A 14,430-nucleotide genomic window follows, 5' to 3' on the forward strand; every position below is an offset into this window, starting at 1 on the left:
TCGCGCGAGTCGACGTTGCTCGCCGCCAGCCCTGCACTGGCGCGTATTTGCTCGAAGCACGTGTTCCTCGGAGCCGCCAGGAGGAGACGCGCGATGCAGCCGCTGGCAGCTAGCACGGGGAATGACTCACGAGCTTCTGGTGCGCCCGAGGACGCCGCGCGACGATCGGCGTCGGTGTGCCGGGAGCCTGCGTGACTCGGGTTTCGAGCAATTGCTGGCCAGGGCTACCGGTTTTACGCGTCGCTCCGCTTCGAATCGGATCCTCCGCTCCTTTGCCAGCTCGACCGAAACCGGCGACGACTTTGGCAACTCGAGAACCTGGACACAGACACCGCCGAACAGCAATTTTTCCAATTTATTGCGATCCAAAGCGTTCGACAAGAGATCATCGAACGCCATTTTTCTAGGATACCTTTTAGAATTTTTTGTGGAGTGCAGGGAAATATTTTTGTATCGAGTTTCAATGCATATGTTTAGATCTAGGTTCGAAGGATATCTACAATTTTTTTCAGAAAAAAATATTCAACGGTTCAGGAGATATCTTTATAAAGATCCATGGTTGCTGTAATCTTGGTATTATTCAACCCCATTTTCTCTCGGTATGGAATTTTTTATGGGGTACGGGGAAATATTTTTGTATCAAATTTCAACGCACATATTTAGATTTGGGTTTGAAGAATATCTACAATTTTTTTCAGAAAAAAATATTCAACAGTTCAGGAGATATCTTCAAAAAGATCCATGGTTGCTGGAATCTTGGTATTATTCAACCCCATTTTCTATCAGTATTTTTGGAATTTTTTGTGGGGTACGAGGAAATATTTTTCTATCAAATTTCAATGCACATATTTAGATCTAGGTTTGAAGAATATTTACAATTTTTTTTAGAGAAAAATGTTCAACAGTTCAGGAGATATCTTTATTAAGATCCATGGTTGCTGGAATCTTGGTATTATTCAACCCTATTTTCTAGCGTATCTTTTGGAATTTTTTGTGGTGTACAGGGAAATATTTTTGTATCAAGTTTCAACGCACATATTTAGATCTGGGTTTGAAGAATATCTACGATTTTTTTCAGAAAAAAATATTCAACAGTTCAGGAGATATCTTCATAAAAATGGTTGCTGTAATCTTGGTATTATTCAACCCCATTTTCTATCGGTACTTTTGGAATTTTTTGTGGTGTACAGGGAAATATTTTTGTATCGAATTTTAATGTGTATGGTTAGATCTAGGTTCGAAGGATACCTACAATTTTTTTCAGAAAAAAATATTCGATAGTTCAGAAGATATCGTAACAAAGATTCATGGTTACCACAGTGTTGGTCTAGCTCATCGAACGCCATTTTTCAGCGGAACTTTAGGAATTTTTTCCGGGTTACGATGAAATATTTTTGTAATAAGTTTACACGCGTATCTTTAGATCTAGGTTCGAAGAATGTTTACAATTTTTTTGAAAGAAAAATATTCAATATTTCACGAGTTAACCTTAACAAAGTTTGCCACGATTCTGGTCATCTCACTCATCGAAAATGGAAATTCAAAAAGCATATTATTCAGGATATAAAATCGTTTTTCTCAAAATTCTAAAGTAGAATACTCCCTAAACATTTCAAAAACACAAAATTAAAAAAAAGAAATATATTTCCTTGGAGCTTCTACTACTATTTGACTAAAGTTTTTTTTATTTTTAATTTAACCCTTTCAGACAGTAACAGTGACTGACAATGATCAATGTCGATTTACGGATTTCGACGGTGTATCGTTTCAGGACAGAGTTAAAAACAAACTGAACAATAAATTTTTTAACGAGTTGCATCGAACGAAAATAGAGGTTACGGGCGTCGAGAAGCGTCCGCGAAAAAATGAAACGGAGAAACAAAAAGCCTTAGTCATCGCGAGTGCCACGGGCTCGCTGTTGCAAATTAATGCGATCCGTCATCGACACCGAGGGATCTATGTTAATCTCGTCGCTCGATCGCTCGGAGGCTTTCCTACGCCCACGGTCGGTCCAGTCTGGACCATGTCGAGCTTAGTCTGCATTGGACCTAGACTGTTCTAAGCCTAGATTCCACCGAATCTACTCAAGGCCTGACTCTACCTAGATTTTGACAAAATTTGCTAGATAGAGTACTCTAAAATATTATATGTATAATACATTGGGGAATTGGTGGAAGATGTGTTGATCCTTTTTATTTTAATATTCAACTTAATTAAGATTTTGATTGCTAGCTACATTTCAACAGATTATACACTCCTTATTCCATGCAAATAAAATAAAGTTTCCCTATGTTACATTCATATTTGAGGGGTGAAAACTACCCCCAAAGTCGTAACTGGAATACCTGTCTCTCTAAAAAACTAATGGACGCTAAAAAATATAATTTCTCGACAATCTCACAAAAATTTTACACAAATAAAAATTTCACAAATAAAAATTTGCAGTGACTTCCACCGAGTACGATTCGACGGACTGTTTGCGCCGCGTCGACGGAAAAAACCAGCTCGTAAAAGCTTTTTTTCGACGTCGGTTCGGAACGATCGCGCATTATTATCGATGATTTACGTCGCCGTGATCGCGTATTATTTTATGACGCGTGCAGAAATATTACCCGTTTTATTAGAGCCCGCGCGCGAGAGACGGAACGGCGTCCACGGTGCCGTCGATGTTTGGCAAACAGCGAAACCGCGAATAGGGGCCACGTGTTAGCTGCAGCGGGGGATCGTCGCCCCGGAACGCGATACGCTCGTAAAATTCGCGGAGTCCGCGTTATACGACAGCGAAACGCTTACAGCTACCGGGGCTCGTTCATCGACGTTAAATTGCAGCCGCGAATTAAGACCGCGGCGAACCGACAGGCGCAGGTTCCCGCGATCCGCGAGACTTTACTTCCGTAGGTGTTTGGCAACTGATAAATCTATAAATAACAGCACGTGCCACGGAGAACGACGATCTTTGGTAAACAGCTGCCGAGAGAATCAGATTATCTACTCCACTTCGGGATCTCCGGGCAAACAGAATTTTATGAGGGAATTATATTCGAACGGCAAAGTATCGCGATCTTATTTTGGGACATAATATAGAATTTTTATTTTAAATAGCAACAACGAGGTCGAGAAGAATAAATTTCCATATGCTCGTTCGAAATAAATTTAAGATTCAAACGAAGCGAATTCAACTGAAAAATTTGATACTAAAAACCTTTGTTTACAAACGTTACACAGTGCAAAGGCCCACCAGTAGAATTGCAGAGTCGAGTGTATCTTTTTTGGACGTTAAACGCGAATTGGGTCGGTGCGAGAATTGAATTTGGCGCGGCGGGTGTCGAGCGTCGCGAGTCGCGCGATATCTCGTATCGAACGGACCCGCGAATCGATAAGAAAGTTTATCGCGCTGGGCCGCGACGTCTGTGCAATTTTACGCGCAGCACGACAATCGAAAATACGCCGGCGAGCACGGCCCGTCGACGCCCGCAACCCGTTCGCTTTTATTGCGTAAATTATCGACGTCCATAGGCGTAGGCGCTCCGCAAACGGAGGCGCGGTCGCGCAAACCTCGATGGAAATGAATTTACAACGACTCGTATCGATCGCGGACACGATCGAACATCCGTGAAAATTCCTAGCATCGACCAGACGTGGACGGAATTTAATTTTAACGACACACCCGTTGCGTTTTATTTTTCAAACGGTCGTATTGTTCTTAAACACCCTCGTCATACGGTGACAGGGTCTGACTAGCGAGTTCTTTCGACTAAATTGCACTCGTCATGAAATGTTATTGAAATCATTTTCTTGCATATTTAATATTTGTAGTAGATTTTTGTAATCTCGTAGAAAGAATGTTTAGTGACTTTGCTGATGGACATAATTTCCTACGAAAATAAGTTGTAATACAATTTTACTACTACTTTAGAATACGATGATAAAACTGTTCCTTAATCTCAGTAATTTGTGTAATTAATAGAATTCTTCTCAACTAGTATTTAAAGTATATTAAAATTAAACTGTTCGTCAATCCCAATAATTATGACTGAAATTAATATAATTTGTATTATTAAGTAGTATTGGTAATCCCAACGAAACAAATAAGGCAATTATTTATTGTTGCACGAATAAATATACAGAATGGGCGTTTCGGTATGGAATAAAACTCAATTTGGCTTCGATTATCGTCAATTATTAAGCTCGAGACGCGGGCCCGGAATGTAGGACAAATCGACGGCTGGAAATGAAATCGCGTCGCCCGGTACAGAAACCCATTTCGTAACCGCTTTCCTCGTGAATGGAGCACGAGAAATTCGAACGATACCGATCGAGAGACGCGAATCATAATTATCTAAATTTATCGCGACCGGGGCACACACGCCGACGACCGACGTGCGCCGACCACGCGCTCGCGTGTCAACGATTTATTTTTGAAACGAGCTATGTCCGCCTCGTCGAATAATTGTAACAGTGTCTACCAGACGGCCCTGTTTTTACGACCAGCCTAATTTGACACGCGATCCGGAAGAAATCGACAAATTTCAACTCGTCCGTTAAACGATCGCGACTATATCTCTTCGTGTGTATAAAATATAAAAATAAAATATTTTGGGGCATAATTATTCGTTGGAAGATCACTGATGAAGAATTTAAATCGAAATCAAAATTTAGTTAACCTTTTTCCGTTTCTGTTGGGCGATTACCTCCAGAACTTGCCACCAGAGGGATCGTTCTCTCGCAAGTGCTCGATATACGCTCTTCGATCGACTACCCAATATCATGACGTCTAAAATTTCCATCTCTCATCATCATGACCCCAGAGAATCGTCTTTGGATCTCAAGGAAGTCATGAGTTTTGAGAAACACCGATGGTGGATGAAATGAATTCGTGACCAGAGATCGTAGATGCGTAGATCGAGGCGACATTCGGGTAGCGAGTCGTTTAATTCTCGTTTGGGTGGTTTCGAATGGCTTTAGGTGGCATAACTGTGAATTCGTCCGATCGAGGCTATAAATGCACCCAGGCGATGCTGTCCCAACCTTTCTCCTCGAGGCAGCTCGATGCTGGAAGGAGCAACGACGCCGCCCCTCCCCCGCGAAGCACCGTGCCCGGCCAATTAATTCGTTATTACCGCATTGCTGGCCCGTAAGTCACGGAGGGTAATTACCGACCGGTAATTTCACCGCTGTTCAGTTACGCTTCGGATAATGGATACGCCGTGGAGCCTTTCGGGCAACAGCTATCCGGCGATTCGGTCACGCCGATCGGACACCGATCTTTTGTCTCTGGCTCTCCTCCGATCGTGTCCTCGATCCTCTCGCGGATCCACCTTCGACGATCCCCGAGTTTCACGCTCCGATCGCCTCCTATTTTATTTCACCCTGAATCTCCCGTTCACGGGGGGTTGGAACAGTTACACTCTCTTAAAATGATCGAAACGGGGGACCTTTGTAACGACTTATTTTGTAAAAATTTCCGAGTTATGGATGGGACACAGTTTTCGAGAATATAACCTCGAAACAGTTCTACGTTGAATGGAATTTTGGAGAAATAAAGAAAGACAGCCATTTTCTATCGAGTTCGAATAAAAATTCTAAATCAAATAAAATTTAGGAGAAACAGACAGAAATATTGTGGAAATAATAAAGAAAAAGTTCCAGCTATAAGTTCCGAATACATCCACGGCGCCGCCATATTGAAAACATCAAATTTCTGCTTACTTTCGTTTAAAACGGAGCTACCAGTACATGAAACTTACATTATGCTTTACGTTTACGATTAGATACGCGTGTTTAGTGGGTGGACTAGCGAAAATGGCGATCGTCGGGTGAAAGCGAGCTTCCGGCGCGAGCGTTTAGAGATTATTCCGTTTAAGGACGGAACGTATTAAGTTGTTCTTTTTCGCGTTTCTGCGTTACCGCTAATCAAAGGCCAGAAAATTACGCGTTTCCTGTCCTTCGAGCTAATGGACGGTGATAATTATTCCGAGCGAGCAACCCGATATCCTGATTAGGGGACCGCGTCGATCGATATAATGCATTAGACGGTGTACAGCTAATTGAGAAGCGATGGGATCTCATCGATCGATCACTCGAGCGGATCGCGTACGAGCGTCAACGGGCGCGGGAAGACTGGAGACGTCGAAACGCGTCGATGTTGTTCGAATAACTTGGCAACGGAGGCGCGATTCCCGCTTGGAATATCGTCGGGGCCTCGCGGAAGCCCGTTTCCGGTTCGCCGTTATCGCGACGGCACTTTCTTCCCGCGAATTTTAATCGAACGACGAACAAAACAGTCCCGTCCAGTCGTCAGCGATTTTATTCCTCTACGAGCAGGAATTTTCTGAATAATAAAACTGGTATCGTTGAAAATCGAGGCTGCAACCTGGATGAGAAAAGTCGTTTGAGAATCTCAAGTACGATCTACGAACGGAAGAAATAAATTACGTTGGTAGTTCGTAGATGCTATCGGCGAGGATACAGCTGTTTTTTGCTGGTTTTTTAGCCTGACAAAATACAGTGTTCTGCAATGTATTCGATTCTTAACGTGAGCAAGTAAAATTTGTGTAATTTTATTTATTTTTTATAATAGAAATTGCGTACTCGTGTCAAAGCTAGCCTGTGTTATGGATCGAAAACGAGAAATTCTTGAGTTTAGGCTAGCGTTTTTCGGAGCTTCGAACTTACCTCCATGTGTGTGGAGAAAATCCTGAACACGTTTCCCCGCACTGCAAACAGGGCTGGCCCTCTTCGACGTCCGTGATCAGGACACCCTGTGAACCAAGAAAAAATTGGTGTTAATCTGTCCCTCGATCCTGGATCCTTTCAAAATGGAGATTCTCTTGCATTACAAACTAAAGAGCGATTTCAAAGGCCTCACTCGAGGGTTGGATGGGGACTAAACACATAAAAGCATATTTGGAATATTTTAATCAAACGGTAAATAATCAAGTTTGCGTTAAGTACACGCTAAGGTGCGTTTAGAATGTAACGAATGGAACGTGGAAGATTCTATTCCACGTTAGAAAGTGATTATAATTTTCGATGAAGATCACGATTACGATTACTATTACGAAAGGAAGAGAAAGACACGTCCAAATAAGGATCTACGCTTGAGCAACGATTCGATAAGGATAATCGTCCTCCCGGCGATATCAGGTCGCGTTAATTGCAAAATGGTGAAAGGTCTGGATCATCCTCGCAAATGTCAGTCGCCGAAGGCGGCGGATTCGATGAATCCTTGATTCGACCTAACCGGAGCCTTTCGTTACTTCAGTTACGAGAAGATCGAAATGCTCGTATCGAAAGTCTCCAAGAGGAAATACAAGATTCTTGCAAAATGTCATTCTGTGTCCACTGGTGATTGACAAAACGTAAATACATGGAAAAGGCTACCGATAAAAGGAAACGAGACCTGGGTTAAAGAAAAAATCAATTTTCACCTAAAATACGATGCCCACGGTTGAGCAAAATTCACGAATAAGTTTCGAGCAATCGTGATTCCTATGCACGGGGGAACTGAGGCATAAATAACGATGCAGATGGTGTTCAAAAAAGAAAATTGATTCTCGAGAGGGGCCTAATATCGCGACGAGGTGTTCTAACCGTCCTCACCCACGTCCGCGCCTTTCAACGGCCCGTTCGGTGACATTTTGACGTCTCGAATGCGCGATACCAAACGCGTCGCAGCGTTTACGAAGCTGGAGATAAAAGCATCGAAGGATGGAAAGCTCGAGGCGCGTTGGATGCGTCGAAGAACCTTCCGGCCCCGTCATATATGGTCGGTACGCCTACGGTGGAACGGCTCGCGGCTCCGTCATCGCCAAATATCGAGTAGACAGGGTACAAGCGCGATGGAAAATATGTAAGACGATGTGTCTCTAGCTCTCTATATATAGTAATCCTGAATAATGATCTCCCGGAGCGAACGAGCTCGCCAGCCTCCTCTAATTAACATATTTTTCGTCCTGAGTCACACCGGTGAAAGGACGCCTCTCTTCCCCACCACGAACCCCCGACCAAACATCGCCAGAAAACCATTTTCGCGGTAAATCATCCGATCCCCCTCCTCTCGACAAGCCATTTCAATCTCAGCGAGTTTCGTAACTTCTAATCGATTACTCATTAACCTAATGAATGGACCGTTTTATTAATTTGTCTTTAGAATTAATTCGCCACCTAGTTGGGCAAAATTTGGAGCCCTGCGAAGTCCACGAGATGTTTCATAAATATTTAGGAATATTTATACACTGTACGTTTACGCCCCTAATTCTAATCCAGATCTAATTTTCACGTGCAATTTGAGACTGCCTTTTTAACAAATTCGTTCATATTTTTTAACAGGCACCGGGAAAGAGTTAATTTTCGAAGGTTTCACGCAAGTGTCAATGAGAAAAGATGATCGTAAATAATTTCGATCGCGCCACTCGCGAAATAGACTTATTTTTTAAAAAAGTTCGTTCACCCTCGATCTGTGGAAATGTTACCGAATGTGTTTACTCGGTGGAACTTTGAACGCGGATCGACTCGACGACTTTTTCTTCGCGACTATGAGTCTGCCCATCTCCGATGGACGGACGTTAACGACGATCGACGGCCGTCGATTATTACGCGGACAAAGGCTTGGGCATTTTTCACCACGCGAGGTAAGACGTGATCCGCGACTGCGTGGCGTGTCCTACACGCGGCGCGACCATTCCATTTGTGGGCGGTTCGCTGACATTTCCATGACGCGTTGGCCAATAGACACAGGAATTACGTAAGGGCATTGAAAACTTGCGTTAGGCAGAGCCGATGATACGATGCAACCCTCGAAAAATTTCTATCTCACTCGTACCTTCAAATTCAAACGTTTTCGACCCTACACACATGTGTAACTATCCTCTCGAAATATCGCAAATCGATAATTCATCAACATTTAAAACATAATTAAAATTCTGTCGATTTTGCATTGTACGATCCAATTGTGAGAATCGAGTTGGTTGAAATAAATATTGAATTTTACACGTAAATTTCTAAGCCACACAGTCATAGAGTGTATATCAAGCTTAGTTTTGCAATATTTCAGAATTGATGTTCCCAGAAACAATCCTGAACTATGGATCCATTATTGCTCGCGTATTCGTTTAACGAATGATTTATGGTAGATTATTATTCGGTAATGGATAGCGATAGTACGAATGGGACGGAAAACGACAGCCGAGAAAGTTGATATTCGCTCTACGCATTCTCGACAGGTTGAAAATGAAAATAAAAAACGCAAAGTTCAACGACTAAATAACGATTGCGTCGATTAAAGGATTAGCGAACGCTGACAGCCAGGCTACTGGTCAGTTTGCTTTCACCCCGATTTATCCAGTGACTTTCAGCGAATTTCTGGTTACCGTTAAAATTATGTAACATGTGGCGATAGAATTTTACTAGCCGAACGAAACGTTCAATTACGAAACAACCCCCATTTTTTAGCACCCGTTTGCCAATGCAATCATTTGGTATTTGTATTTTTGTTGATCAAGAATATTTTTATTTAACCCCTTAACGCTCATGCCCGAGTTTGACTGCTTTGAAAAATGATATTTGTTTTCCTTGAAATTATACGTTGGATACAACATTGTAATTAACAAAAATCGCATTTCGATACAGCTTAGAAACAAGTCCAATTACGAAAACTGATCATTCTAAGTCGTTCCTAAAAATATGAGCGTTAAGGGGTTAAAAATTTCCGAATTCGTTGTCTCGTTGATTGAGCTCGCATTGCAATTAATTTTGCAAAAATATAAAAAATTCTTCCGAGTCTCGTAATGCTGTATATCGTTAATTTACGATAGCAATAATGACACGGTTACGTTGTACGCGACTGTTGGCGTTTATAGAATTTATTTAATCGTTTTGGACTAGAATGAAAAGAATTTCGTTCGTCCGGCTTGAATCTAATCAAAGCACTTTCTACGTTTACTCGTACGCCGCGATAATCCTACGAAGATAAAGAAGTAATTACGTTCACGATTACTTTCACTCGTTTCGTACATGTTCGTCGGATTCCATCGACCGTTCGACGAAGCGTGTCCGAGGATCGCGCGTAAAAAACCGTGCACCGATGGCAGAAGTAAAGATCGAGCTTCGAGGGAATCGCGGATCGTACTGGGCCAAGACATTCGCAGAACGTTCGTTCGTAAATCGCATCATCAGGTGTGATTTTTGTCACCAAAAAGTGAAAATTAACAGAGACGAATGCGTCACAATCATTTTCCGACACATCACTTTGCTGCTACTCGAGAATACAACCGTCTGATAAAAATATTATCAAGAATATATCAGTGGATACACGGTGAATTTGTAAAATCGAAAGGACCCCAAAAATAGAAAGTATGGAAAGTTAGGATTGAAACAACGAACGATACATTTTAGAGTATTTTATTTTATTTACATTCTTGTCTCTAGGTACGCCCAATCTTCGATAGTTATACAATCGAGGAATATATGTGAAGTATGTACATTACAGTTCTTCGATTTTGTGAGTGTACTTAAGGAATTAATTCGGAAAATTGTGACCCCTTTGTCTCGGTTAATTGGTAATAGAGATGGCTGTTACTTTCGTGCTGTGTCGCTGAAAAGCTTGTGTAATTTAGGGAAAATTCCAAATGACACTAAGAACGTCACCTACACCAGTGTAACAACATTTCTAAATATCGATAACTTTCAAGAAACGTCAAATAATCGAATCGTCATTTACTAAAATAATACCACGTCTGCGTTTCCATCGAAAAGTAAATTTTCCACGTATTACAAAATGTCCACTTTCGGTCAGCGTCTCGAGCCAGCGCGAACGTTTAAACGTAACTTTCATTTACGCGGAGTCGTAACCAGCTCGAGCCGTTATCGAATCGTCGACCAGGAAAAATCGACCGCGACAATCTCGATCGTCGGTCGAGCAAATCGCGCGATAAACGCTCGCACCTCGAAACGATCCACCAACCACGCACTCCGGTGCACACTCCGGTCGTACAGCAACCGTGGACGAAAAGAGAAACTTCCGGTTTCATCTCCTCCAGCGATTAATGAATATGGCCTCCCGTTTCTGGACCATGAACGACCGATCGAACGCGATTGACTCATGAAAATGCCATACCCCTTCGCGATAGTTCCAGATCCGTCTCGAGGGCGTCGGGACGCCTCTGGAGGATCTCCTGCGTCGATGTTCGTCCTCGTCCTCCTCGCTGTCCTCCTCTTCGTCACCCGCGTCGTAACGCCTGCGTCTTCCAGCGTGGGTGTCCTGCGGGGGACGACGTCGACGACGCCTCTCGACGGTCGTCTCCGGGCTGGAGCGGATCCTGATGATGGTCGCGCCGTTCCTCTCGCGAGTGAGCGACTGATCGTCTTGGAACGAGGCTTCCTGGTCGTTCGCGAACTCCTGGAGACCCGTTTCCGGCGAGGGATCGCGCTCGATCTCCGAGTGGCCCTCGGGATTCGAGCGGAACCTGCCGTTTTCCCGCAGATATTTTACAGCGAAGTGTCTGTTGCTCTCGTGCCAGGACCTGGCGTCGAAATCCTCGGTCCTGGGATCCTCCGGACCCTCTGGATCGGGGTCAGGGGCCCTCTTCGGCGGGGTCAGGGGCCTGGAGTGTCTGTCCGAGCGTTTCTCGAACGAGTCGTGGCTCTTGCTCCTCGCGGACGACCGTCGACGAGTCGACCAGTCCTTATCCTGATCCTCCTCGTCCTGGGTTTGAAAGGACACTGCCCCGAATTCGACGTACCTGCCGTTGGGAGAGTGCCTCTTCCTGGAGTCGTCGAACCCTTTGTACCCGCCGTCAGCTGCGTGGTCCTCGTAGGAGACGCCGGCGAACTCGACGGTCTTCTCTTTGAAGGAGTTCTTTCGTCCCAGGTCGCTCGAGCGTTCCTTGAACGTGATCCTGCTGACTCCAGCCGCGTGTCCTTTCGACGGATTCTTTCGCTCCTCCTCGTCGTCGCGGTTCCTCGACGCGATCCTCCCGTAATCCGAGCCCTCTTTGAAGGAATTCTTCCTGGACGCGTGTTCGGTGTTAGGATCCTTCCCGAAGTACTTCTTCTCGACGTCTCTGGACGAGTTCTTGAAGGAGGCCTTCCTGCCCAGGCTGGGCTCCCTGTCTCTGCTCTTCTTGAAGGAGCTCTTTCTCGTCGCCTGTCGATCGTGATCCTCCAACGATGCTTTCTGTTCGATTCCAGCGTCCCTCCTGGGTTCCAGGAGCGCCCTCTCGTACCTCTGTATCCTCACGTCGAAGTCCTCCGGGTTGCCCTCGTAAGCGTAGCTCCTCCTCTTCGGGCTGTCCTTCCTGCGTGGAAGACCTTCATCCTCCAGCTCTCTGGATCGCCTGCGATGACTTCTCTCCGAGCCGTTGTTCCTCCTCGAGTCCTCGTAACCGTTGAACTTGTCTGCCCTGCGATCGACGGATCGACTCCTACCCGCCTCCTCGTGCTCCGTCTCCCGTATCTTCGATCTACCGGACTCCCGATCGTCCTTCTGGATCCTCGTGCCTCTATCGTTGACACGATCCTCGTGATCGTTCCTCGCGTCCCCGCGACCGACGCTTTTCGACCTGGACCCGTCCTTATCCGGGCTCTGCTCGTCCCGTTCCCTCCTCGACCTCAATTTATCCTCCTCCCTGGTCTTGAACCGCTCGATCATCGCCCTGATCCTACGATCGGGCGATCTACCCTCCACCGCCAGATTCTCGATCTCTCTCAGCAGCTGGTCCCTCTCGTCCGCTCTCTGCGCGTCCTCCCAACCCTCCTTCCTCCTCGATCTGCGCGACTGTTCGCGATCCGCGTCGTTCCTGGACCGACCGTTCGTCAGTCTGGGATCCTCGTAGCGGTCGGTCTGCTTCCTCTGTCCGAGCCTGTCGTCCTGCACGATGTCCTTGAAGTCCCAGGCGCCAAAGTGCTGCCTGCTCTTTTTGTACAACGCGTCCGCGTCCTCGTCCGAGTGGTCCCTGTGGTCGCGACCGTTCCTGCTCGCCTCCTCGTCCCGTGGTCTCGTCATGCCGAAGTGGTAGCGATTCGAGCCGTTCTTGCACGGCCTGGACTGGTCCTCCTCGTCGCGGAAGCGGTCGTTGGCCAGCCTGGCCCCGTCCTTTATCGATGATCCGCGCGGACGGGACATCATCGCACGCGTGCTCGCGTCGTAAACTTTATCGAGGCCTCGGTTCCAGTCTCCTCTTCGCGAACGTTACCGTTTACGGGGTTTTCCCTCCGCACCAAGAAATCACACGGCTCGGATCACATATCGACGATCGACGTCGGCCGGTCAAGGAACTCGACGCGTATCCGTGATACGTGGCGACGAAACCGTTTCGACGTCCCGTCGATCTCGAGCGGCTCGAGATCGCGTCGCGGTGTACGCGGATAACGTTTTGGTGGCTCCTTTGGTCGCGCGAGAACGAGAAGCCGAACCCGGCTTCGACCGAACGAGCGGAGCAGACGACCCTGAAAGTCGTCTGTGGACTTTCACGAACGCGAGCACTTTGCCGGTCGGAGTCACCACGAGAGTGTGCACCGGAGGAGAGCGTGTTCCTCCTCTCCTCCTCCCCCCCTGACGTCCTCCAGTCCTCCCTTCCTCCGGTACCCCGTCCGTGTCCACCTCCCCCCCCCCACCCCCCGAGCGTCGCGATCCGCTCCTTTGCACCGCCGCCTCCTTCTTCGCTTGTCCTCCGTCCTGCGGTCCTCCCCGAGGTGAGGCGGACCACTCGATTCTCCCGTTAATCCGGCTTCCCCCGCGTCCTCCTACTTGATATCAGCCGCGACGCGACCACGTGAGCTGCTACTCGATCGAGTCCGCACGGGATTCTGGGATTCCCGGCTCCCGGGGATGAACAAGCCAGTTCCCCACCAATGGAATTCTCTTTTTCGCTCGAACGTTGATGTTTTTACATCGTTTCTTAATATCGAATACCCGCTGCAATCGAACCGAGACGTTACCAATCTTAACTGATGCAAGTCCAAACACTCAGATATACCACAGAAATTAAAAAATTTCAAATCACTCTGAAAAAATTATTTTTGGTTGCGAGGGGCAATTAAAATCATTTTTGGTGGAGGCACATACCATCGGAATCCTACGCACTTTCGAGAAAAAAATTCAGGAAGGTTGACAAATTTTTCGACGAAATTGAAAAGTTTCAAATCACTCTGAAAAAATTATTTTTGGTTGCGAGGATCAATTATAATCATTTTTGGTGGAGGCGTATACCATCGGAATCCTACGCATTTTCGAGAAAAAAATTCGAGTAGGTGCTGACATTTTTCGGCGAAATTGAGAAGTATCAAATCGTTAAAAAAAAATTATTTCTGGTTGCGAGGGCCAATTACAATCATTTTTGGTGGAGACACATACCATCGGAATCCTACGCATTTTCGAGAAAAAAATTCGAGTAGGTGCTAAAATTTTATGGCGAAATTGAAGAGTTTCAA

General features: G+C 45.6%; 1 protein-coding gene across 2 annotated transcripts in view; it reads right to left on the reverse strand.

Moving 5' to 3' along the window:
* Positions 1 to 14,430, reverse strand: part of LOC122399260 (four and a half LIM domains protein 2) — a 138,946-nt gene that overhangs the window by 91,642 nt on the left and 32,874 nt on the right. The window contains exons 1-2 of one of the 2 annotated variants that reach the window (XM_043399815.1): positions 11,117 to 13,138; positions 6,676 to 6,761 (exon numbers count right to left, since the gene is read on the reverse strand). In XM_043399815.1, the coding sequence (XP_043255750.1) occupies positions 6,676 to 6,761; positions 11,117 to 13,126 (2,096 nt within the window). In that variant the 5' untranslated portion in view covers positions 13,127 to 13,138. Of the gene's footprint in view, positions 1 to 6,675; positions 6,762 to 11,116; positions 13,139 to 14,430 lie in introns of those variants that run through there. The other variant, XM_043399840.1, reaches the window with a different exon arrangement.

Source organism: Colletes gigas, unplaced genomic scaffold (genome assembly GCF_013123115.1).
Source record: "Colletes gigas isolate AHSC1104 unplaced genomic scaffold, ASM1312311v1 Colletes_gigas_Sc00002, whole genome shotgun sequence".
Lineage (NCBI taxonomy): Eukaryota > Metazoa > Arthropoda > Insecta > Hymenoptera > Colletidae > Colletes > Colletes gigas.